Source organism: Tetrao urogallus (assembly GCF_951394365.1).
Source record: "Tetrao urogallus genome assembly, chromosome: 1".
NCBI classification, from domain to species: domain Eukaryota; kingdom Metazoa; phylum Chordata; class Aves; order Galliformes; family Phasianidae; genus Tetrao; species Tetrao urogallus.
Window position 1 is genome coordinate 49,754,646 of NC_136813.1, and position 24,360 is coordinate 49,779,005.

A 24,360-nucleotide genomic window follows, 5' to 3' on the forward strand; every position below is an offset into this window, starting at 1 on the left:
CATGCACAAGCAACACACACTGACAAACACAGACACAACGGTCTACCTTTTTCCATCAACAGTTTGCCCTTATCAAACCTTGGGAAAACATCTAAAACCTAATGCACACAAGCACAATAGTGTAATTTGGCTTGTAGACATCAGATGTACATTATTAGATTTAGTAAGTCACCTCTTCCAAGGCATTCCACAATTCTTCGTCAGTGTATTCATTAAAAGGATCTAAGTTCTTCCTCATTGTCCCAGTGAACAATACGGGCTCCTAAAACCGAGTAAAATTAGCATTCTATTATAAACACAGGTTTTATTATCACAATAAGTAAGCTAATAACAGTCAGAATTAACCCACAACACAGAAATATCCTACAACAAGCTGTCTTTTATGAAACACGGAAGAGTACTTAGCACACGAAAAGGAGGGAAGAAAGAAATGAAATATTCAGACATTCTGTGTGGAGATCATTTGCCAGAGTAGGTCTTATTTGTAAATTGCTGTACACAGTTACGTTGGTCCTCAAATGGGCATTTACATGACACTGTTTAGATGCCACAAGCTATATATATACATATACTTACATGCAATCACTGCTACCCTGGTATTCTTAGTGAAAACCAAAAACTGCTGTTGTCAATGGGCTCAGACTCCTAAATTATGTTTGGGTAGTTTCTAAAATTCGTATTTACACTAAATAAAACAAAGATGAATTAAAGAGCTCCCAATGCTATTTTTGTTCTTTTCCGTTCCCCCTCTCTTCATTTCATAATATAAAAGCCTTTCAGTTTTACAGAAGATCCTAGAAGAAACAACTTCCAACATTTCAGAGCAATGCTTAATTCTTCCTGCCCATATATGTAACGTATAGTCACTATAGGTTAACTAAGAAGTTAATCTACATGCCAAGGTTACTCAGGTTACTTACAGCTGGTCAAAGATCTAACTCAAAATAAACCACTGAGTCAAACCAGTACAGTCTCCCATTAAGGCACCAGTGTGGGTTTACCAGTGGTCAAAGCAGCCATTGTTCTACTTCAGTTCCCATTCAAATAAGTAACAGATCATTAATTACATGGACACAAATCAATGCACGTTGAAAAAAAAAATGGTGTTTGAGAAGGTGGAAGATGGTTTTTGGTCCAGTGTTCCCTGAGCAGCAAGTACTAACTAAGGTGATTTGCCAGACCCGAGAATCATGCACTGATACAACTAGATTTCTCTTAATACTATATCAAGACTACAACTCAAAAGCTTTAATAGTGCTAATCATAAAAGCAGACTAGTCATCAAATAATCACAGTTTTGTTTAATTTGGACAAATCTTATTTCAAATGTTTTCTTTTTTTCCTCTATAAAAGGATGCCTAAACTTGTATTTCATTACTTCAGCTTATGCCAAGATTACTCTCTCTTGACTGACGTCCCACCTAACTCTACTGATGGCCAGTCCCAAATGGCAGCAGCAAATCAGACCAGAATTTCAACGTTAACCCTTTTATTATCTTGACATCTAAACCATTCTGAGTGGCATCAAAGGAGTAACAAAGACAGAACACACTGCAAACAGTGTAAAAAAAACACATGCATTTCTTGACGCAGCGTGCCAATTATACGAAATTTTGCATTGACAGTACATGCTATTTGGTGCATTTTGAAGGTCTTGTTACCTTTGTTTTTCTTTTCACTCTATTTTTATAGGTTAGTGAAATAAGGGACTGAATTTAAAAAGTGTTCTTAACTACTATAAAAGTCTTAACAACAGACATGCACTGCAACAGTAGATAAGGATATTTTTTTAATTACCATTTCTGACACAGATTATTATTCAAAATAGTCTGGTTTATGAGAGGAAAGTAATAAGACAAACCTGTAAATAATTGTTGTAAAAATGCTTGCAGTCAGGGAGGCAGACAATATTTGCATAGAAAAGATTTACAAACACAACCTTCACACAGCTCTATCCAAACAAGCAATTAGAAGCCTAAGCACATTTTTATTTCTCCAGGTAGGTATTTAAGCTTACATATAAGAAAACTTCAGTCTTACCTCATTACTCTCTAGGAACGGTTTACTTTAGCATGCCTTATAATTTAAATGAACATCTCCCTCCCTGGTGTTTTGGGTTTTTTTCTTTTTCTTTTAAAGCTTCCCACATAATTACGAAGATACTTGCTGCAAAATAACTGCCTGTTCCGTGACTATTTCTATTATTGACACTAGTGTTATTTATGTACTACAAAGACAGTGTTTGTCATTCAGTTTACTACAGCACGAATCTTATTCCAAACCCTCCTCCTGTTCTTACTACCACCATTTCAACATTCTACATATTTTCAGTGAAAAGAAGTCTTCCCTTATGTGGAAGACAGATGTCACTTGCTACCCTTCAGACACTTAAAGCCCCTTGAGCCCACAGTGAAAACCCTATCACAATATTCTACTGGATTAACATCGTTTATGGCCGTAAGCCAGCGTCAGTAAGACGTTGTATACAAAAAATAAATAATGGAAATAATGTGTAACTAAATACAGGGAACTTCGAGCATCTACGTAACTCAGTGTGTAGAAACCATACCTGACCAACAGCTTTCCTGCCCCAACACTGAATTTTAACCAATGGGATTGAATGCTTCCCAATGTGGAAATCACCTTCAAAAGGGCAGGGCTTTGGGAAAGCTGCAGAGCACCTTAAAAAAACTGATGGCTACATATTTTCAGGGAAAGGAAATAAGTCCACATGAAGTTCTCTTTAGATCCCATAAGTCGACTATTTCCATAGTTACACCAACTACCTCTGCTGTGCACAAAGAAAGATTTCAGCATACAGAAGGAAAAAGCAGCCTGCATTAGGCAACAATCCAATTGTTGGGGGAGTATTTATTTTTATTAAGATATATACTTTCTTTCTCTGACTTGTATTCTTGGGAAAATAAAAACAAACAAACAAAAAACCAAAAAAGGCATGTCCTCCAATGAGGCTGGAACCACTGTTCATTGCCATTTTTATCAGATTCTCAATTCAAAGAAAGTAATATAAACACTCTTAATGCCACCGCAATGGCTGACTAGCAAAGATTCAGATAAAAATATGGCCAAAGAACTCTAAATACAACTTCCATAACAAAATACAAAGATTTGAGAATCAGTGTTAAAGACGGTAAATGAATTCCTCTGGCTTCCAGTCTACTGTTCTATCAACCTGCTATAAAAAAAAAACCAAACACAAGATAATTATTTGCCACAGAGATGGACTTTGCATGTGTAATATATGAACTTTTCCCTCTTCTTTTGTTCTTTACTGGAGAGGAATTAGCCCTCTTATGAAATGGAGTAATCTGCACAGACACTGCCTTCAGGAAGTTCTGAGGTTACACATAAACCTTCTCTTCTTCATTGCTTCATTCAAAAGGCAGACAATAGAACACAACACTTCTGGCCTACTGGATTTCTTAGAACATCCTTTCTTCTGTTCCAACATCAGAGACGAATCTATTCCCAACGATGTCTTTTTTCCCCCCCCCCTCCCCCTTCCATGGCAGCCTTTCCTATATTCAGCATTCGAAGATCACTAGTTCTTATTTATGGGTCATAATGATCCACTCTTTCTTCTCTCCCTGTTCTCCTCTCCAGCCCTCTCTCCATAATGGAAAGTCTGGTAGCTCACTTACAGTTGGTATATGTGCTCTTTCAAGACCTAGCCTCAGCCTACAGGGGTGTCTACAGAGTTGAATGTAGCTCCTCAAAGTCCCTTACTAAGAAAGCTTCAGGCAATGCATCAGGTGAGAATTTCTGCTGAAGGAGGAACTGACATCAGAGAACTACTGAAGCTTTGAGTATTCCCACCCAGTTTTCTTTGCTGATTTCCAGCCATGGAGGGCAGCATATTGCTAACATCTACTTGTACTGATTCTGGAGGAATGGGCTGAGAATAGAACTAGGAAGAAAACTCTCCAGTTCCCAAAGCTGATTCCATTCTATATATTCTGTATACATATCCTGGCAAAACATTTAAGTATTACAAGAAAAATGTTTATAGCAAAGTCAGTCTCTTACCTGAGGTATAATTGAAATTTTCTTCCTTAAGTCATGGAGGCCTAGCTCTGATGTCAAGTACTTATCAATCCAGATCCTTCCTTCAGGTTCAGCCAACCGAAAAAGGGCTGCTATCAAAGAGCTCTTCCCTGCTCCTGTTCTTCCCACAATTCCAACCTGTAGACCAAACAGAGCTTGTACAATTAGACCAGGAGCATTGAAGGATAAGGAACAGTTGTACAACATCACAGGATTTGTAATAGAATGAACATCAAATAAAACTACTTTGTAATTAATACTTTTTCAAGAGGAAGAAACCTTCCTGCTAGATCAGTTAGGATTCAGGTGACAATTGGATCCAAAGTGATTTTTAATGATCATATCATTCAAAGGTGAAAGAAATATTTTCCTAACAAAGTTTTTTCCCTCAATGCATTGTGTTTTATTGTGTATGTGAGATGAAACAGTCTGATGCGTAATGTGATTCAAGGCAACCAATTTTACACAAAATCTGATTTGCTGCTTGACATTAAGTAAATCACTTCAGGCATGCACCTACTTCTCAATCCAGAAAAGGACTCTTATGAGCACTTCAGGAACAATTTATTACTCCCAATTTAGAAACCAAGGCCGGTTAGTATGGTTAAGGTAAAGTACTGTAAAGTATTTAGATTCTAGAGCCAAAGTAAAGTTAAAACTATCAGTAGGATTATAAACAGTACTCAGACAGCTTCAGCAGAGAGGATACCAAGTGCACCCTCAGCAAGTGTGCTGAGGACACCAAGCTGAGTGGTGCGGTTGACACGGTAGAAGGAGGTTCAACATGGCAAAGTGCAGAGTTTTGCACTTGGGCGGGAGGAATCCCAGGCATCCATACAGACTGGAAGGAGCGGTCCTTGAGAGCAGCCCTGCAGAGAAGGACCTGGGGGTCTTGATAGATGAAAAACTTCACATGAGCAAGCAGTGTGTCCTTGCGGTTTGGAAGGCAAATGCTATCCTGGGCTCCATCAGAAGAGGGGTGGCCAGCAGGGACAGGGAGGTGATTGAACCCCTCTACTCTGCTCTTGTGAGACCCCATCTGGAGTACTGCATCCAGGCCTGGAGCTCCCAGCACAAGAAAGACAGAGAGCTGTTGGAGAGGGTCCAGAGGAGAGCCACAAAGATGATCAGGGGGCTGGAGCACCTCAACTATGAAGACAGGCTGAGGGAGCTGGGCTTGTTCAGCCTGGAGAAAAGAAGGCTGCAGGGTGACCTCATTGCAGCATTTCAATACCTAAAGGGAGCCTACAAACAGGAGGGGAATCAACTCTTTGAAAGGGTAGATAACTGCAGGACAAGGGGAAATGGTTTTAAGTTGAGGGAAAGGAGATTTAGGTTGGATGTCAGGGGGAAGTTCTTTCCAGAGAGAGTGGTGAGGTGCTGGAACAGGCTGCCCAGAGAGGTTGTGGATGCCCCGTCCCTGAAGGTGTTCAAGACCAGGTTGGATGGGACCCTGGGCAGCCTGGTCTAGTATTAAATGGGGAGGTTGGTGGCCCTGCGTGTGGCAGGGGGGTTGGAGATTCATGATCCTTGGGGTCCCTTCCAACCCAGGCCATTCTGTGATTCTGTGATACCAGCATTGAAACGACAGGAAATCATGAGCAAGCACAAATTCCCATCTAAACAGGATAAACAGTGAATAATAAAATCATTATGATTCAGGCTTCATTGAGTTCCCCAAGGAAATCAGAAACTGCAATGTGAAAAAACAACGCTTTCAGAAAGAAAAAGAGGTAGAGACAATGCAAAATATGAGATTGCTAACTTTTATGATAGGTTACAAATACCATATAAAAATGAGACTTGGGAAAAAGTAAGGCCATTAATAATTAAGAAGAAACAAAATCTGTGATGGTTAAATAAGCACTACTTGAACAGCAAACCTTAAAAATATGTTGTCTGCAGGTGAACAATACTTAAAGAAAACAATATACAGTAATCAATTGTATCATAGAAGGTGATGGGTGTAACTCACTATGCAGATCTGATTTGGCAGGATTTGTTATTTCCTGCACTCAGTTTTAATCGCTACATTTCCAGAAAGAAATCAACATACTGGAAAGAGTTCAGAGAAGTGCAACATAAAATTAATATGAGTTGGAGATACTGATTTTGTGAGGAAGGATTTATGAGGATTAAACATGTACAATATAGCCTGGCAAAGCGATTCAGGTGCAGAAAGGAAGAAAAAACATGAAAACCTTCGTGAGTATACGTACAGACACCAGAGGGCAATTACCCACTGCCTGAGACTCAGATGTATGCAGTAATGACTGCTGGAATGAAATTAAGCACAGGACACATTACACTGAAAAGCAAGGAAAAACTTTCTAGTAGTCAGAGACCTTCAGCTCGGATAAAGCAACAGTGCCCACATTTGAGCATAAATACACAAGAGGAGCAACTTACACTGCATAATCTAAGCAGTATTTCCTACTCCCATTTTCTGATTGAAAAATTAATCTAACAATTCATTACTGTGCAACTATACATAAACTGTGGTGCTTACTAGTAAGCTACTGCATAATCTAACCAAATATACTACATCAAATAATAAGATATCCAGTATTCATATTATATTAAACAAAACAACATGAAACAAAGGAAAAAACAGTTCTGAACAGTTACATTACTGAAAATACTGAATGGAGAATACAGACAGTTATGAAAACAAAAGTTCAATTGTTTCCCTGTAAGCATCAGTGATACAAAGTATTGCACTAAGAACAACAGAAAAACAACAACAAAAAAACACATCGATACTTAAAATAAAAATGCAGCTGCTCTGCATGTTGTCAAAATCCCACTTTCAGTTTGGCAACAAATGAAAGGACTATGCTGCTCAGTATTTAGAAGAATCTATTTGTATTTTTGGTCCAATTGACTACAGGCTGCTGAAAATTAAGATGAATTTGAAACAGTTCTCCCTATAGACATTTTTTAAAAAACACTGTATTTGTTTGAAATCCACATCTATAACTAGTGCAAACACAAAGATGGTCTGCAAATGGAAGTCCTGGCCACCCAATAGGAATCACCTAACCAGGATTTTGTAGCCTTGATGTAAGCCATGTGCATACCCAAGAGTACACCTGCTACACTGGACTCATCATTACTCAAAAATCACTTGTACTTCAAAGCAGAGCTGCACAGAAAATGAGCACGTCAGCTATTGATCTCAAACTGCTCTTGCTGCCCCTCAGGCAACCTCCCTTTCATGCTACACTGTAAGGGTATTTGCGTGAACAGCATCCATGCCATAAATCTAGATCCTTACCCTCCTAACTTTTTCATGTAGCCATATCCTCAGATTCAGGATCTGTTGAGGCAATGTACTCTTAACGATTCATAGTCAATAATCATTCGTAAGTTGTTGAATTCAACTAACCTTCCTAAAACAAAGATAGTGGTGTTTACAAATTAGGGTTGTACATGGTAATCTGTTTCAGAGACACGACTTTTTACATAGGCAGATAGCAATGGGATAAGGGGGAACGGTTTGCAACTGAAAAACGGAAGATTTAGATAAGATATTAGGGGGAAATTTTTCACTGTGAGGTTGTGAGGCACTGGCATACGCTGCCTGGAGAATCTGTGGGTGCCCCATTCCCTGAACGTGGTCAAGACCAGATTGGACGAGGCCCTGGGCAGCCTGAGCTGGTGGGTTAGCAGCCTTACCCATGGCAGGGGGGCTGGGACTAGGTGAACTTTAAGGTCCCTTCCAACCCAATTAACTCTATGATTCACCTATACTACCAGAGCACAGCTGGCTGCTGGCACAACTCCTTGTGCGAGCATCCTCTGGTCTGTTTCAGGCAGATTGCAGTGGGTTAGCAAAGACAGTTAAATGAGAAGGACCCTCCTCACCTACTTTGGCTATAGGGAGATACCAAACACAGAAGGATGCAGGCTAGGTGGCAGGTGTAAAGACACCACATCCCATAAGTGATCTCTTAGAAGTTGCCTCATCTATTCCTGCACCTAGAGCCTGGCAGACTGGTTGCATGGTCAGTTAAAAGAAAATCTAAGCACATGGCAGAAGTTTAAATTCATTAGTTCCATGAGAGGCACTGCAGTCACCAGAAGTCTGAAGTAGTCAGGAGTATGAGCAAGCACAGAAGCTCTCAATGCCAGCTCCATGGGTAGAACCCCCCAGTGCATCAGAAACCTGGTTCTGAAGAGACACTTCTCCATAATTAAAAACAGTATAAGGGGCACACAGATGCTTGAAAGATTTATTTTACACAGTGGCAGTCTACTGCAGTATTGTGCAAAGCACCATAGAAAACAAACATGAAATTCTTGGCAATGGTTTCAAGCTGAACAAATTCACTTCAGGATGACAAAACCACTGCAGAACTAGAGCAAAAATAAATATACCCACTCATCCCTCCTCCTCCTGCCCCTACCAAGAAGTAATCAATGTTATTATCTCTTGCTTCCTTTTTATTATTATTATTACTACTTTATTTCTCTCCCTTAGTAAACTGCCTTGTCTGCTATTACACTGGGGTGATATATTATAGCTGAAGAAATGGCCCATAGGCAAGAAAAGTTCTTTTTCTTAAACACCTTTTTTTAACTCATCCGTACTTAATTCCATGCAGTGAAGTTGTGTTGAATTCTTGTAACACGCACGTTATTAAAAGGGTCCACTTGAGGAACAAAACAGGTTTGGGACTGAATGGAAAAGCATGTTACAAATGAGTCAAAGGTAATGATTGTAGAGAGTTGAACCAGCCTCCTAGGGAAGATATCCTAATCAAAAAAGTACGTGTGTATTTGAAATGTAGCAAAGTGTGAATTAACACTGTAGGGCTCTAATTTAATTTTGTCTGTGGGAGAGACCTTCCTTGCAGCACTCCTTCAATTGGGATAGTGTCAAAATTGGGGAGGAAGAGTCAAATCTGCAGAGGAGGAAGAGTTTTATTTCCATGTTTCTTTTGGCTACCAATCTAATTAACACAACAGTTAATTGGATTGGTAGCCAAAAGGAACTGAAATAAAATCCCCAACTCTAAAGTTGTGCAATGGATTTGTATTTCTTTCTTTTCTATTCTGGGCTCTGTGGAAGAACATGTACATTCCTTATATACAGTAGTCTGTGCTCACCTTCTGTGTTGATACCCATCATTCCATTTCTGTTCCCTTTACTGAATTCCCAATTCCCTAATGCAGCTCCATGTGCTTTAGATTTTAACAAACATTGTGGGTTTTGTTTATATTCTGAATGTCAGCCACTTTCTGATGAAATCTACACTTTATCAGTTATCAAATATTTTTAACCTTAACTTTTGTTTTGATATACAGAAATGCAACGTTCCTGGATTCATTGATGCTATATTTATAGGAAATAAAGAGGCTCCAACTAATGTTATTAAGTACGATCACCTTATTTTTTAAAATTACAGTTATCTGATTTCCTAACATTCATGTATTTTACAGCATCTTTTTGTAACACAGCTTCTTTTCAACTTATCCTCCTTGCTTAATTGCTATAAATGACCAAAACCAGCAATATACATACCTTTTCTTCTGGTTTAATAACAACAGACAAATGTCTTAACACCAAAGGGCCATCTAGACTGTAAGTGAAGTTAACATTTTCAAATGCTATCATTCCATGGCTTGGCCATTCAGGTGGTGGATGCTTGTTGGTTTCCCAAGGGGCTTCTTTTTCAAGATCCGTGTATTCCATTACTCTTTCTACTGATATCATCTAAGGGGAGGAAAGAAGACATATCCATACATTTCAGTTTACTCTGTTTTTTCAGTGCACACACCCACACCCACAGAATTTTACTTGAAGATTCAATGGAAATTATTCCAGAGCTTTTCCTTCAGGCACAGATAGGAGTGCTTGGTACCATCCCATACTTACTTTATACAGCTGAATCAGTGAGATTAACTACAACTTGGAGTACATGCGTAAGTTTTAAGAAACTTAAGCTAAGATTGTTGTCTTGGCTGGTTTGACACCATTTCACCATGTATTACGAAAAAAGAGATAGAAATGAAACGGCCACATAAGCTACAAGCATACCAATGATAGCTACTAGCATTGTCACAACATACTAGAAGTTACCACCTTCACCTTTCCTTTTTTGTCCTCCTCATTACCACTACACTAGTGCTTTTTAATATATTCATCACAAGCAACTCCAAAATCTAAGATAACTGTTACACCATATTATTGCCTTAATATTCAGTAAAACTTGTTTCCCTGTATATTTTATGTCAAATATTAAGTAAATGGCAGTATTTGATGCAGTCTTTAGTCCTAGGAAGGGAAGAAAAACAGAAGTTGACCTATCTAGGCACTCCTTCTTCCCTCTCAGGTAAATAATAAAAGTTATATTTAGGCTTTGGCAAACATTCTCACCCAAACAACTATCTGTACAGCTTATTTTACTTAACTGTATCTGTGCATAGATGGATTTTAAAAAAAGTCATCATGAAGATATCCAGCAAGCTTACCTTCCCTGAAGTGGCTTTAAAGAACAGCAGTCACCAGGCAACGCGTTCCCTGACCTCACTGCTACCTACCCGTTCCACATTACAAAACAGGCTCAGACGAAAAATGTGTAAAGAAAGAACTGTAGAAAGGGAACTGCTCTTGCCTCCCCCCAAAATAGTCAGCCTTTAACAACACAAGATTCCTGCTGGATGCCCACCTGTCACAGCCCCATGAAATGATCAATATTCCACTAGAAAGCCAGCTGGTGAATGGTGAGTCTTTTTCCTCCAAGGTATTTTTGAATCACAGCTTCTCACAGAGTAATTCACTACACAAGAATGCAATAGATTTATCCTTCCAAATCTTCCTAGCTGGTACAAAAAGAAATCCCAAGAACTTCTCTGAATTTCCCCAAAGTGTGTGACCATTAGCTTATTCATGTCTGAAAAACGCTACGGAGAAGCAAAGTGCTAGCCAAAAAAACACCTATCACCACCACCAATAACACACCTAATATTGTTATTTATTTAATCTGCTATTAAACATAGTTTTGTTCCTTTTATTAAAAGAATATATATGTCTCCTAGAGTACGGCCATATTTACAAGCAACCTTCACCTTTCAACCCAAACAGATTTATGATGTAGTATGTTCCTTTTATAACCCTTTTTTCTTACACATTAGCTTAAAAAGAAAATAGACAAAATAGAGCATGCTAGTAAATGTTGTAAATTGGTGAAAAGTATATTGTTTTACATATATTCAAAACTCTCAGGTGAATATAAACTTAAATATTTTCAAATACTTGTTAACTTATAACAAGTGAAGAACGTGTAAGCCTTTACAGTGAATTATCAGGATCACAAAAAACCTAATGATGGATATAAACAAAAATAAAACATGCAGCAATGTGTGCAAAAAAAAAAAAAAAAAAAGAAAAAATCCAATCTAAAAAAGTCTTTAAGAAAAAATCTTACTTACTGACTTCGAATGCAGATTCTACATCAAAACTAGACAGTCTTCTTTCTACCAAAGAAGGGAGATTATAAAGGTTCCCATACTATCAACAGAGATGGACAATTCATCCGAATAGACATTCAAAAATCAGTGAGACAAACTGTACTCTAGGAGAAGCTGTTTTTCTCTACTGTCTTTAAACAGTGTTTCAGTTGCCCAAGGAGGTAATTAACATCCTAAGTTAACTAAGAAGACTGCCGTCCTTAAAGCATCATGTTTCACAACTACCCAAAGGAACCAAGAAGTGAAAAGGAAGAAATAAACGTTACCAGGTTTTCAACTTCAGCACTTTGTCTCACACCCCACTGGAATGTTCCCATGAGAGTGATTGCATAGGACAGTGCCAAACCAACTTGCCCCGCATTCAAAGCTGCAGAACAAAGAAAAGAGAGAATCAAATAGGTACACTACTAATTACACAATTCTAGTTAACTTCACTTTCATGAGGTTTCTTACATGATGGAATTATCACAGCCAGAATTTTGTTTGGTTACACCATACTTACCATCTGTGTGTGCAATGAGTAGCTCCAGGCAGAACAGTTTCTTGCAGCACTTTCTGGGGATATGATTTGGATATTATTTGTGTTTTTGAAATGAATCTTGATACTTGGCCAGGTATTTTATCTTAAAACTGAGACTCGGTCTCAAGACCATACTTACATATCTCATTAGGTCATTCCTACCCAGCTAAGCATTGGTAAGTTTCCAGTCTTTTATGAAGGAATTATATCAACCTCTAAATCTGAACAAAAAATAATCGCAAAATGATTTCAACTTAAGAACATTTACATAAACTCTGTACAGTTTTAAGTGATCAGATAAAATAACTGTACAGAATATTTTCCCCCTATTTACATAAAGATTTGTTGGGTTCAGTGGGCCTACTCTCATAAAATAAAATAATTACGTCTGCCCCAATATTAAGCATGATTGTTTTCTAACTTACTTGAACTTTATCCTAGCACAGCTCTATTGACTTCAAGAGAGCTACTCCTTATCCAGAGGCAAGGAAAGATTCAGGACCATTGTTTTGACTTGTCTGTTTGCATTCTATTAACTTCAAATCTGGCTCAAAATTTTCAGTATCAAGAAGTGTAGAGTGTTCAAATTTTGAAACGCACATGCATACACATAACTTGTCCAAAGGAAAAAGAAAAGAAACAAAAACAGCAAATTAGCACTAATTTTCACGTCCAAGATAATTACTTCTTCCCTCATACTTTAGATGACTATCTCGTTCTAGTACATCTACCCAATTACATCCTGGATGATGCATACACTAATGACAGTTCGTGAGTGACAGTGAATACAAAATGCATCATTACAAGGTGATTTTCTTTCTCCAACTTGCTTATCCTGCTGATCCAAGACATTAGAAAAGTATCCCTAGGAATTTTAGTCTGCCTTTTTGCCTACTGTGCCATGTGCAGAAAGGAAAAGAGCTGTTAAGAAGCAGCTCTGTGGGTGTTTCAATATGAAAAGCAAAGCCCTGTAGGGCTAAAAAAGAAAGGCAAAGGTGACAAAAAAAGATTTATTTGTTGTTATTGCTCTGAAAGCCAGAATCGCCCAAGTGAAGTGCAGATCTGCAAGTTTGTTTGCACATTTGAGGACGATGGTAAATGCATGCCCAGAAGATGTCTGAACTGCTTCCAATATTTGCAGAAAAGGAGATAGAGACCCAATGCTCTAGATTGAGGAAGAGATCATGATCTAGAAAGAAACATTTAACTTAATTATGGTCCTTAAACAATTAGAAACAGTAAACTATGAAAAAGAATTAGGCATTACTATACATGGTAATTACTGGGTGAACTTTTTCTAACGTCTGTACTTACTCTTGGCAAGAAGCAGGGAACCAAAAGCAACCACTATAACAAAAATGGCACAGATGGCATCCAGACGCACAGCAAACCACCTCGAGGTCGTCAAAAATAGAAACCAGGCCTCTAAATGGTATTTTAGAAGGACATTAGATCAGTGGATTATTAGAAAACCGAGCTGTATAATTACTATTAAATCAGTTTACATTTATATTAGAAAGCCTTTTTACATTTTTTTTTCTGTTGTTCCTTTTTTATCAATTACAGTTGTCATCTTCAAGTGCACATCTCTATGAGATGATCATCAGAATACTGTCCAGTTTTCCTGGAGTGGTCTGACCTAGTAATCACATTAACAGCAACCAAAGCTAGCGTAACACTCAGTAACAGGAAGAAAAAGGCCTGAAGCACAGCATATTTATTTAAAATAGAAGCCTTTCCTTAATTCTAGTGGACTATGAACAGGAGTTCCAGACAAAAAGCAGAAGTACAACTACATTTGCTTTAACTGGACTAGACTCTACAGGCTTTTGGATGGAGTATCACAGCACAAATGTCGGAGTAAAGCCTCTAGAAGACAGCTGCAAGTGGTTAAGCAGATTAGAGCTACTCAATAAAGTGAGTGGAGCTACAGAGCTGTTCAACTGACCAAAAGCATACATCTACTTTTGGAGAAGGTTACAGGTGAACATTTCCACTGGCCACTTACATATGTAAGCAAGTGTTCACAATTTGGTGCTAATTTCCATCCCATATAGATATTCTGCAGTACAAGATACAGGAGACAGCAGCAAAAGACACTGAATACAGAAGGTAAAGTGTTTGAATTCAAGGCCAAAATCAGAAGTGAAATACCCATAACAAAGCATGGCATTACATATTGCTTAGGATACAGTTAGATGTATTGTTCTAGTTGCTACCAAGTCACATAAAAGACTGCCAACCCAATGCTTTCTGCACTGCTTGTCTTTAACCAATGCTAACTTCTGGAGGGTGGGGGGGAAGAGTGAAGATGACAATGATGGGCAGCCAGGCAAAAGCCAGACCTGGTAATTTCCTAGTTCCAATTATATCAGCTCTAACTGCATATACATGATTTCATTAAACAAAAGGCACTCAGTACTGGGCCCAATGAAATTACATGTGCAGAAAGGGGAATCATATAAAGTCACAAGCCTAATTTGAGAAATAGAATTCATGGTGAAACTTCAGAATCATAGAATCACCAAGGTTGGAAAAGCCCTCCAAGATCATCCAGTCCAGTCATCCACCTGCCACCACTTCCCACTAAACCATGTCCCTCAGTACAATATCTCAATGTTTCCTGAACACCTCCAGGGATGGTGACTCCACCACCTCCCTGGGCAGCCCATTCCATTGCCTGACCACTCTTTCTGAGAAGTTGTTTTGCCTAACATTCACCCTGAATCTCCCCTGGTGCAACTTGCGGCCATTTCCTCTAGTCCTATCACAAGTTACACAAGAGAAGAAGTCAACCTCCACCTCACCACGACCTCCCTTCAGGTAGTCCTAGAGAGCAATAAGGTCATCCCTGAGCCTCCTTTCCACCAGACTAAACAATCTCAGTTCCCTCAGTCATTCTTTGTAAAACTTCTGCTCCAGACCCCTCACCAGTTTTGTTGCCCTGACATGACCCAGGGCATGGATATCTCTCTGATACCTAGGAGCTGGGTATCTCTGAAAACAGAGAAATGTGACAAAGGTGTTGGAGATTTTCAACTCCAAGGTTTTGCTCCATTCCTGTTGTCCAGGGAGGTGCACTAAACTGTCTGCTAGAGACACTGATCGTTCTGCAATCTCCCCGTGTAATTGGGGCCACTGTGTATACAGGAATACGACATTCCTGGGTACTAACAAAAACTCATCATGTTGTAACTGTTGATGACTCAGGACTCTCTCGTAGAGATGGTGCACTGACAGGAAGGAAGCTTAGCCTTAGTTCAAACCTCAAGAAGCCTTTTAGATGTTTCTTACATAAAGGTTACTTAAAACCACATTCATAGGCATCCCTGAAACAGGGTTTGAAGGCAGTGTCCTGTTTTCTAGGCTCAGCCTTACATAGAGTGGAGCATACCCCAGCAAAAAGCACTAAACAAAAACACTGCTGACTGGAAGAACACTGTATGGTTCAGGAAAGAATTTAAACCCCTCTGAGGCGCTTAAGAACTCAATACTCCAACTCTGTGAGCTAGCACAGAAGATTATTCTCTTCCATCAACAACAGTTTGCACGCATTCTGTATCAAAGAATCATTCAGGGTAGAAATAGCCCTGGGAGGTACCAACCACCTGCTCAAAGTGGGGCCGGTCCTGAAGTCAGATCACACTGTTTCACAATTACTGCAGCTGGGTCTTGAAAATCCCAATAATGGATGGAGCCTGCTTAGTCTTTGGACATCCTGATCCTCTATTCTGACTGTCCTCACAGTAAAAAGCCTTTCATGTCAAATTATTTCAAATCATTCCTGTTTTCACAATCCTCCTGTGAACAGTTTCATTCTGTCCATTTCTGTACTGCTCTCACTGGATGCTGGCACTGACAAGATCCTCTCTAACCTTTCTCATCCACAAGTTAGAAGCTTTCAGTTTTCTCATCTTCTCCTCATAGTCCTCTGATCATCTTAGTGACTCCTCAACTGAACCCACTCCATATAAAGCCTAACAAGTGCTGAGGGGGATATCACATTCCTCATTCCTCTGTCTGAGCTCCTGTTAGCAGAGTACAGGATGCTGTTGGCCTTCTTTGCTGCTCAGGCACACTGTTGGCTAATATTCCCTCCAAGAATCTTAAAATACATATACTAAGCAAGTTGCCATACTCTAAATACTTTAGTGGGAAATGAAGCACGTAGGTACATAAAACACTGCAATTTTAAGCACTAAAATTTAATCACTACAGCAGGCTCCTGAACTGCCCCATGGAAGTGTTCTTGATAGTTTTTTAAGATATAGAGGCATAAGAGTGAAAAACAGTGTGTTTATGCTCCTTTGATTTGATCATAAAATACAATAAAAGATTTATTTTAAAGGTCACAGTCCTCTTTGCATAGTTTAACTTGTATATGCAGTTTCTCCTACTAAAGATACAACAACTCTGTGTTCCCTTACAACCAACTACTGACAAATTATACACAACAAATTGAAAATCCCAATAAATGGGAAATTCAAATCTAGAGGTGTCTCCCTGGAAAGTATGTTTTCTCAATCAAAAATTCCTCCACTCAACACAAAGTGTGCAAGTTTCTATGGCTTGTGATAAACAGCGAGTCAGAAATGATCATAAGTTCTGTTGTGGTCTGAATCTTTAGAAGTCAAAAAATGAGAAAAAAGCCATAGAACTTGTATATAGATATAAAAAAGCCATATATTTGCACATCTTATGACATGGAAATTCAAGATCTTACCTAACAAATACCAGACTGCAAACTTGCATTCTGCTGTATCTTGAAGAACATTCCAATAGAGAGTATTTAATTGATAGAAGGTAAGAAGTCGTAGCACAAACCAAAATCCTATTAATTCTGCTTGCTAATGTTTTGTATCCTCTGGTCTTGTTAATTATATTTTTTTTATATTTAAGTCCCGAAAGTTATTCAAAGTAAAAAAGAGATTCACAAAAGTTTTCCAAGACTGTGATTTATATTAATTATCACTGCTGATTTCTAGCACACTACTTAATATTAAATTAATATTCTTCATAATATAGCTTGTTTCCCTCTCCCCCTGTCTTTTTCAAGATGAAATCCAGGAAAATGTCAAAAATTATTCTTTAGACATTCTTTTCAGGCACAATTTAAAATGTTTAATTTAAAATTGTTTAAAATGACACTGCTGAAACATATCCAAGGGTATTTCAAATAATATTACAGCCCAAAGTGAACGCTCAAAATCTAGACAGATAATAACTTTTTTTTTGTTCTAAAAGAGAAATTTCACCCTAAGGAGACAAAATGCACAGCTCCTATTGATTTTTAATGTACATTATATACATGTCATTGAAGGCATAAGATTTTTCCCTCCTACAAAGTAAGTATTTGAATTTTCATGTCCGTTTATCACAAACCTGAGTGGAGGTCTTGATGTGCATCAAATAATTTTTGAAATCTGTCTTCTGCTTTCAAAGCCCGAATAGTCCAAAGGCCCTGCAGGGATGACGACAAGTGGGAGAACACTGGACTCCGAGCTACAAAGGGAAATGAGAGTAACTTAGCAATAGCTGAAGGGCAACGTTTAATTCTTTTTTGTAGAACTAATCATTAATCCTACTACTTTGTGCTTAACCATACAAGTTACTGTACTGCATCCTTTCAAAATACACAAACAGTATCTTAGAATCAGTCAGACAGTAAGAATGATTAATATATACAAAAATGTCTTCCAACAACAGCTGTCACTGAAGAAATTCTTTGACCTTTATTAATGACATGAGGCAAACATGTTTGTTATTGATAATACTTCATATTTCATATCACAGTCAAGCTAAAGTCAGGCACAAGAATCAGATTAGATCAGAAGCACTGTTACGATGCGCATGTAAGGTCCCAAAGACCAGCTACTTAGCACGTTTGTAACAAAATTCAGTTACAGACAGTTAAACTGATATACCTAAGGCTGTCACTACACAAAAACGAGAGTTAAGTATGTAATCCACTAGCTGAGAAGAAAGGCAATAAGGAAGTCATTTGCATAACAGAAGAATCTTTGGTGGACTGTCTATAAAATGCTAGCATTTCACATAATAATAAACAGCGTCCAAACTAACATTCAGTCCCACCAAGCTACATACTTGTGGATTCTAGACGTTTAATATCTCTTGAAGTGTCTAAGAAATATCGTCGAAGAAAAATGAAAAGAATAAATAGTGGAATTAAGGGAATGAGTATCCAAGGAATCACTGCCACAGCCACAGCCACCACACCAAAAATCTGTAGAAGAGTCTGCAACACAATAGAAACAAAATAAGAAATCATTTGCCAGAAGAATTTAATTTAGAACAAGTATAAAAACTGTTTAACACAATTGAGACACTTAAACGTTTAAACAAAGCTACCAAATTTTAGAGCAGAAGCACTGTGTAACATATGAGCTACATTTATTTTTAAAAAAGCTTGAAGACTTTATAGTAATACCTAAATTGACCAATTGTGCAGTTCATGGTTTTCTTATGTATTATTTGTTCTTTAAGAAATATCTTTATAAAATTAATTGACTGAACACAATCATCCCACTTTACGGGCTGTTCTTTGACTGCTGGCACAAAATGATAATAATGAAACAGACAACTAATCTTTGATGAACCCAATCTATATGGTGAATCAGTTCCATTTTTTCACTCCAGGTGAAAAGACAGACTGCTGAAAGATTGACTTCCAGTTAAAAAATTCGACATTTGGAAGACTAACTTTCAACAAAGACCTGTAACCCACTTGTATAAAAATCAGGCAACAGAAACTCTAGCTCCATACTAAATTCCTGTATTATATTTACTTAAGAATTCCTTAGAGATGGCAATATTTCCAGAACTGTTTCTACTTCAAAGACAATGTGGAAGCCCTCCTCATCATCACATACTGTGCATAAGTAAATTCTGTCAAAAATTATTAGTAACCACTGGATCTTGAAGATGTATGTCTTGCAGCTAAAAGGTTTCTGTCCCTTTATTTATGCATCCAGTCAAAAAAAAATTAAGCAACAGAACAGCTCAAGCTGGATAGTAGATAGCTACCAGGTTTTTCAAATACTTTCACTGGAATTGTCAATGAAACAGTGAATTTCCTGTCATGCTTCTGGTAGCCACCGCACACCATACAGTCAAAACTGAACACAACCGTTTCCCCTACATTTGTGTTTTTTTTGTGGCTTCTCTAACTCTCCCCTATTTTCACCTGACCAAAAAGTAAACCCACAGATGTTAAGCATAATGACTGCATGAGTTAGCACAATTTAGTCTCTGGCTTTAGGTGAGATCTTAGCTGATGATAGAAGGTTTATCAGCAGAAAAGCCTTCAATTTCAGAGATCCTGAAAGCATGCTACAAGGTCTCATAAATTTATTAAGGAAAATAGCTATCAGATAGGAATAGGATAGGAGCTCTGAAGAAAGCTGAATTACTACTCCACTGCTCATCTGTGGGTGAAGTTATTAATGGCATCATGTTGTTTGACCTTCTAGATAGACAGAGTAGATTGCAAACATTTTACCTAGATTTCATCATGGGGAGGTACATGGTAGCGAGAGTGCGTGGTATTTCACTTGGATCCATTACACAAATGGTTATGTCAGCACCAAACAAAACAAAGCACCCTGACTCCTCACTACCGATGCTGTCAGCCCTTCCCAACATGTTCTACTTCTCCAGCATTCTTTAAAATCCCACCAGCATATTTAGTTTTTGTTGTGAAAAAGGGATGAGAATGGAAATAAAGACTCCTGTCTCAAATTTTCTCTTGCCTAGATCACTGTTTCCCAGTGTTATTCCTTGTCTTTGCTAAGCCATCAGCCATCCACATGCTACCTAATTTCTGAAGGCTCCATCAACTCTATCCTCAGTGGTAAATAGAGACTGAAGTCAGTTCCTTCCCTTGGACACTCTGGTCCCAAACTTGCTTGACACATCTCCTGCCTTCCCCATCTCCCTCTGTCACCTTTGCTGGACTATGAGCTAAACTGCATCATTCCTAGGAAGTGACAAGAGAACAGCGTGTGAAGTAATTGTCTCCCCATACTATGAGCTGCAAATGAAGTGAAACAATAAGGAAAGCTGCTTCAAATAATAGAATTACGAAGAAAATGAAACATTTCTTTAAGAAAATAAAACAATTGGAAAAAAACCCCACAAAACTGAAGTTTTAGTGATAATAATCTATAACACACTGCGAAGTGCTGGTAGGGGTGGGAGTAGGATCTATTAGGATCCAGCTCATGTAAACAAAGCCTTGCTGCAACAAAAATACAGGGAAGGAAAAGATGGTTAGGATGACTAAAGTAAAAATCTGGCACCGCCCTCGGAAGGAATTTTAGATGAGCCTGCACCACCTTATCATTATAAAAATGTATGATAGGGTGGATCAGTCATGTGTGTTGTTTTTTTGGAAAACCAAACTTGCATATAAATTAACTCCTAATGAAGAAGTCTGAAAGCCAGACACAACTACTTGCAGACTGTAATCAAGCAGTTACTGTGTGAGGTAAGGCAAGGGTTCTAGTTCCTGAGTTTCACAACAGATAACCAACCCCTTTAGCTGAAGGCTGCCTGAACTTCTAGTAGATGCACAGCATGCAAGCAGAAGGACCTAGGATAATCAGTAGGCTGCTGATAATGATAATGCGAGCAGTCAGACTGCTCTCTTCTCTAGAGAGGAGCAATGACCTACGTAATCATTTGGCAGGACTGGCTATCTAGGCCTTGTCTGGTAGAATCAGCTTACGGTTGAAAATCGTATCAAAAAGCTAAGCACAACAGAAAACTACGTTACACAAAAGAAATACAGCCCATAAAAATCAGCAAAATTTATCATGTTTCTTAACTTCAGCATTTTGAAGTCTTTTGTAATGCTGTGCAGAAAACAATTGCCAATTTTATTTTTTTTTTTAAAAAGGAGCTGATTAATTACATTTTATTGCTATCAGCACAGTACTGAAAACAGTACCATCTTATATTAGAGACAACAGATGCAGAGGTTACCAGGACTCAAAAGACCTGGATGCCAGGCAAGATCACATTAATTTGTTTACAAATTGAACCATATTGCCCAGTGTCCACATTCAAACTTGTTTCAGTTTCCTTGGAGAAAGAAGAATCACCCACTCACAGACCTGCTCTGAGACCGCATACTCTATCCTTAGAAATACAGAATATGGAAATTATAGAAAAATCAAATGCTGTTTCTGTTGGGGCCATCCCATTGCTTGCAAGTGTCATGAAGGGCTTCCCTCATGCTCTGATTAGTCACACTACTCACTGCAGCTTATTTTTCTTCAAGAAAGCTCATCCTACTGCAGTTCTCACTAGAGCAAGCATAGTCTCCTAAAAGCCTCTGGGGAAGTGAGTACTCAGATCAGTGCATTCATGTGCAAAACCCATGCCTCCCCTTCATCTTCTGATGATCTACATATTCATAATTCTTACAGGTACAAGGAGTGATATCTTGAAGTTTCTGTCTCAAAAAGGTTTTGATGTACAACAAGGTTTTTTTGTACTCTAACCACATACCAGAAAAGCATTTAAAGTGACATAACAAAACAGTAAGAAAAGAGCCATTAAAATCTGAGAAAACATGAGAATAACAAATCACAAGCTAAAGTCTGTTGCAGAAATGACACCATTTATATAATGCCAGGAACCTTATGACAAGTTGTAAACCGTTTGAAAACATTCATTAAAATATATTAGTAAAATTTTGAGAGCTTTAAGACGTCTCACAAGAATGTCCCCTGTTTTATCCACCGACTGCTTCCATTCCAATGCTCAATATTTCATATCTGGTCGAGCACTTTGAGGAAGGCACTAAGCATTCACGTAGATGAATTGCTCAGGTCCGCTGGCACCTTGGCCCCGGTGGTTTGTACCCACACTTCTTACAGTCCTTTTTCTCCTCACGTAAGCCCAAGGTTTTTATTTTTATTTTTTATTTTTTAAATGCAGTTTGCAATTCATTTCAGCATATTTGTAAAACACACAGTTAAGGGGTATCATGCAGTTGTACGACTGTTCAACTGACTAGTGTGATGTGGCAAGCCTTTATCAGCACGGATTTGACAGATGTGAATAGTATTGGGCCTACCTACTACCACAGGAACCATGTCATTCTGCACTTGCAGCAAATGTGCACGTAGGATCTCTAATGGTCAAGTGGAACCAAAGAGATGGCACGTGAGACCCATCAACCTGAATGTAGAAGTCCATATGCAAGCTACACAGCTAAATTCCTGTCCCATTTGTCTGAACTTAGAAAGAGACAGAGCTTAAGCGGTTAAGAGGATATCTAGCGACTCAGCAGTTGAGCATTTCTCTAGAGCCTTCTAACTGTAGTGCCACGGTGCCCACTGCCTGCAGCTCTCTAAGCATCTATGGCCCAACAAGAAGGTACCTGCATTCTGACGACTGAATCTGCTGTCAAATTTCAAGAACTGCAGGAATGCAATAATGGTTTTACCACTATTTGAACAGAAGTCAAAGCATACCTCCTGAAACAACAAAAAGCACTTCCAGGGATCAGCTCATGGATACGAAGCCTTACTAATGTAATAACAGCAACTGTGCATGTTCTGGATTTCAAGTCCACAACTTTAACTGCATTAACATAAGGCACTCTCAGTCAAGCTCAGCTGTGTCTGAAGCCAAGCCAGGCCAAGAAACTACAAAATCCCACTCTGTTCATACATGCTTGGCATCACCTTTCCTCCTTCTCCTCCCCTTCCCTGACTAAAATTATTTCCTCATTGGCTCTGACGAGTAACTGCATGCACAATCAATCCCTAATCACTTTTGATGTTTCCCTTTTCCTATCTTTTTTTCCTAAATGCTTTCTCAGACCAGATTGTCTGGCCCAACTGTCATGCAGCTCCGTTAAAGCCCAGATGTACATACAACTGGCTGTACTGGAACAGCAAGGACCGAGCTTCCTTGGTGAGGAAACACTGCAATGAGCAGATCAGAGAGGCAAACACTTCCCTTGGAACAACTGCATTCAGTGTGGCATCACCAACTACACTGTAGAATTATTTATTATTTCTTTATTACTTAAAAAAAAAAATAAATAAATCAGAAAAGATCCAGATAGAAACCCACTCAGATAAAGTGACTGGAGCTGAGGTGTGTGTTTTTTTTTTTAAACTACTTGTTGAATAAAATGCACAGATTTTCTTTCAGAACTGAGTTTAAAAGGTAGAAATATGATTCTTTGCAGTATTGCTTGCACCAAACCATCAGCAAGAGATTTGTCCTGAATGAAGAAGCAAGACTTATGTACAGCATTTTTTCTCTTGTAACTCCAACATCTGAAAGACATCTCAGACAGACTCCTTTTCTAAAACAGTGACAGAAATCCTCGACAGGAATAACAGCCCTCAGACAGTGTTAATTTAATTTTAGGAAAATGCACATCCACAAGAAAATTCAGGAATATAAAGACAAGCTAAGACAAACAAAGCTCTGAGAGTGAAAAAAAAAAAAAAGCATAGTTGGGCAAGAAATTAGAGATAAAGTGATTGAAAGAAAAAAGTAAGAACTAAATACTGTAAGCTACAAAAGCTTTAAAAACAGCAAGCTCACTTTATCTTATACAAGATGCTCTTTTCTCCTCAGAATTTTGCTATGAGCAATAAGACAATGAATTTATGTGACTAAATCCACATCACTGCAAGTGGTCTGAACGTGTCTGTCAGATATAGCATGGAGATGTATCTGAGATTAACAATCACATCTTTAATGCTAGTACCCTCTATTCTTTCTGGTCTCTTTCAGACAGCCTTTCTAGATCATTGTCCTCCCATGTGAACAAACATATACTCAAGTTTCTTGGTTTTCTCTGCCACCACCATTCTCATTCATTTTCCATAGCATGCATTTTGCCATTAAGTGAGAAGCCTTAGTATTTCGGACCATGGCAAGTTTACTCCAATTATTCTTTAACAAGTGACCTTATAATAAAAGGGTGTTTTCTTTAACACATTGACACTGCTGTCATTTTGTTGTGTTAAACTAGTATCCTATCATCTCTCATCTCTTTAACCCACAAGAAGGGTTAAAATAGTCTTTCTGGCACTCTGTGCCAATACTTTACGTAGGTTTCAACTCCAGCAGCAACTCTCAAAAATCACAGCTCATACATTGCCTGAGACTTCCACATACTGAAGTTTTGAAAATGCACAATCAAGCTCCAGACCTTCTGATTTGGTCAGACACACAAAGTACTTGTTTGTTAAAGCTTCGCACGAAATAACGACTTCACACAGAGGTTATTTTCTTTTTAACAATAA

General features: G+C 38.4%; 1 protein-coding gene across 2 annotated transcripts in view; it reads right to left on the reverse strand.

Annotated features, from left to right (window-relative positions):
- ABCC4 (ATP binding cassette subfamily C member 4 (PEL blood group)) overlaps positions 1-24,360 on the reverse strand; it is a gene marked incomplete at both ends in the record, with an annotated part of 148,825 nt that overhangs the window by 27,561 nt on the left and 96,904 nt on the right. Inside the window, 8 exons of one of the 2 annotated variants that reach the window (XM_079536323.1) lie at positions 173-262; positions 4,048-4,203; positions 6,285-6,341; positions 9,593-9,784; positions 11,808-11,908; positions 13,376-13,486; positions 17,444-17,563; positions 18,167-18,317. In XM_079536323.1, coding sequence (XP_079392449.1) covers positions 173-262; positions 4,048-4,203; positions 6,285-6,341; positions 9,593-9,784; positions 11,808-11,908; positions 13,376-13,486; positions 17,444-17,563; positions 18,167-18,317 — 978 coding nt within the window. The remainder of the gene's footprint in view (positions 1-172; positions 263-4,047; positions 4,204-6,284; positions 6,342-9,592; positions 9,785-11,807; positions 11,909-13,375; positions 13,487-17,443; positions 17,564-18,166; positions 18,318-24,360) is intronic. The other variant, XM_079536324.1, reaches the window with a different exon arrangement.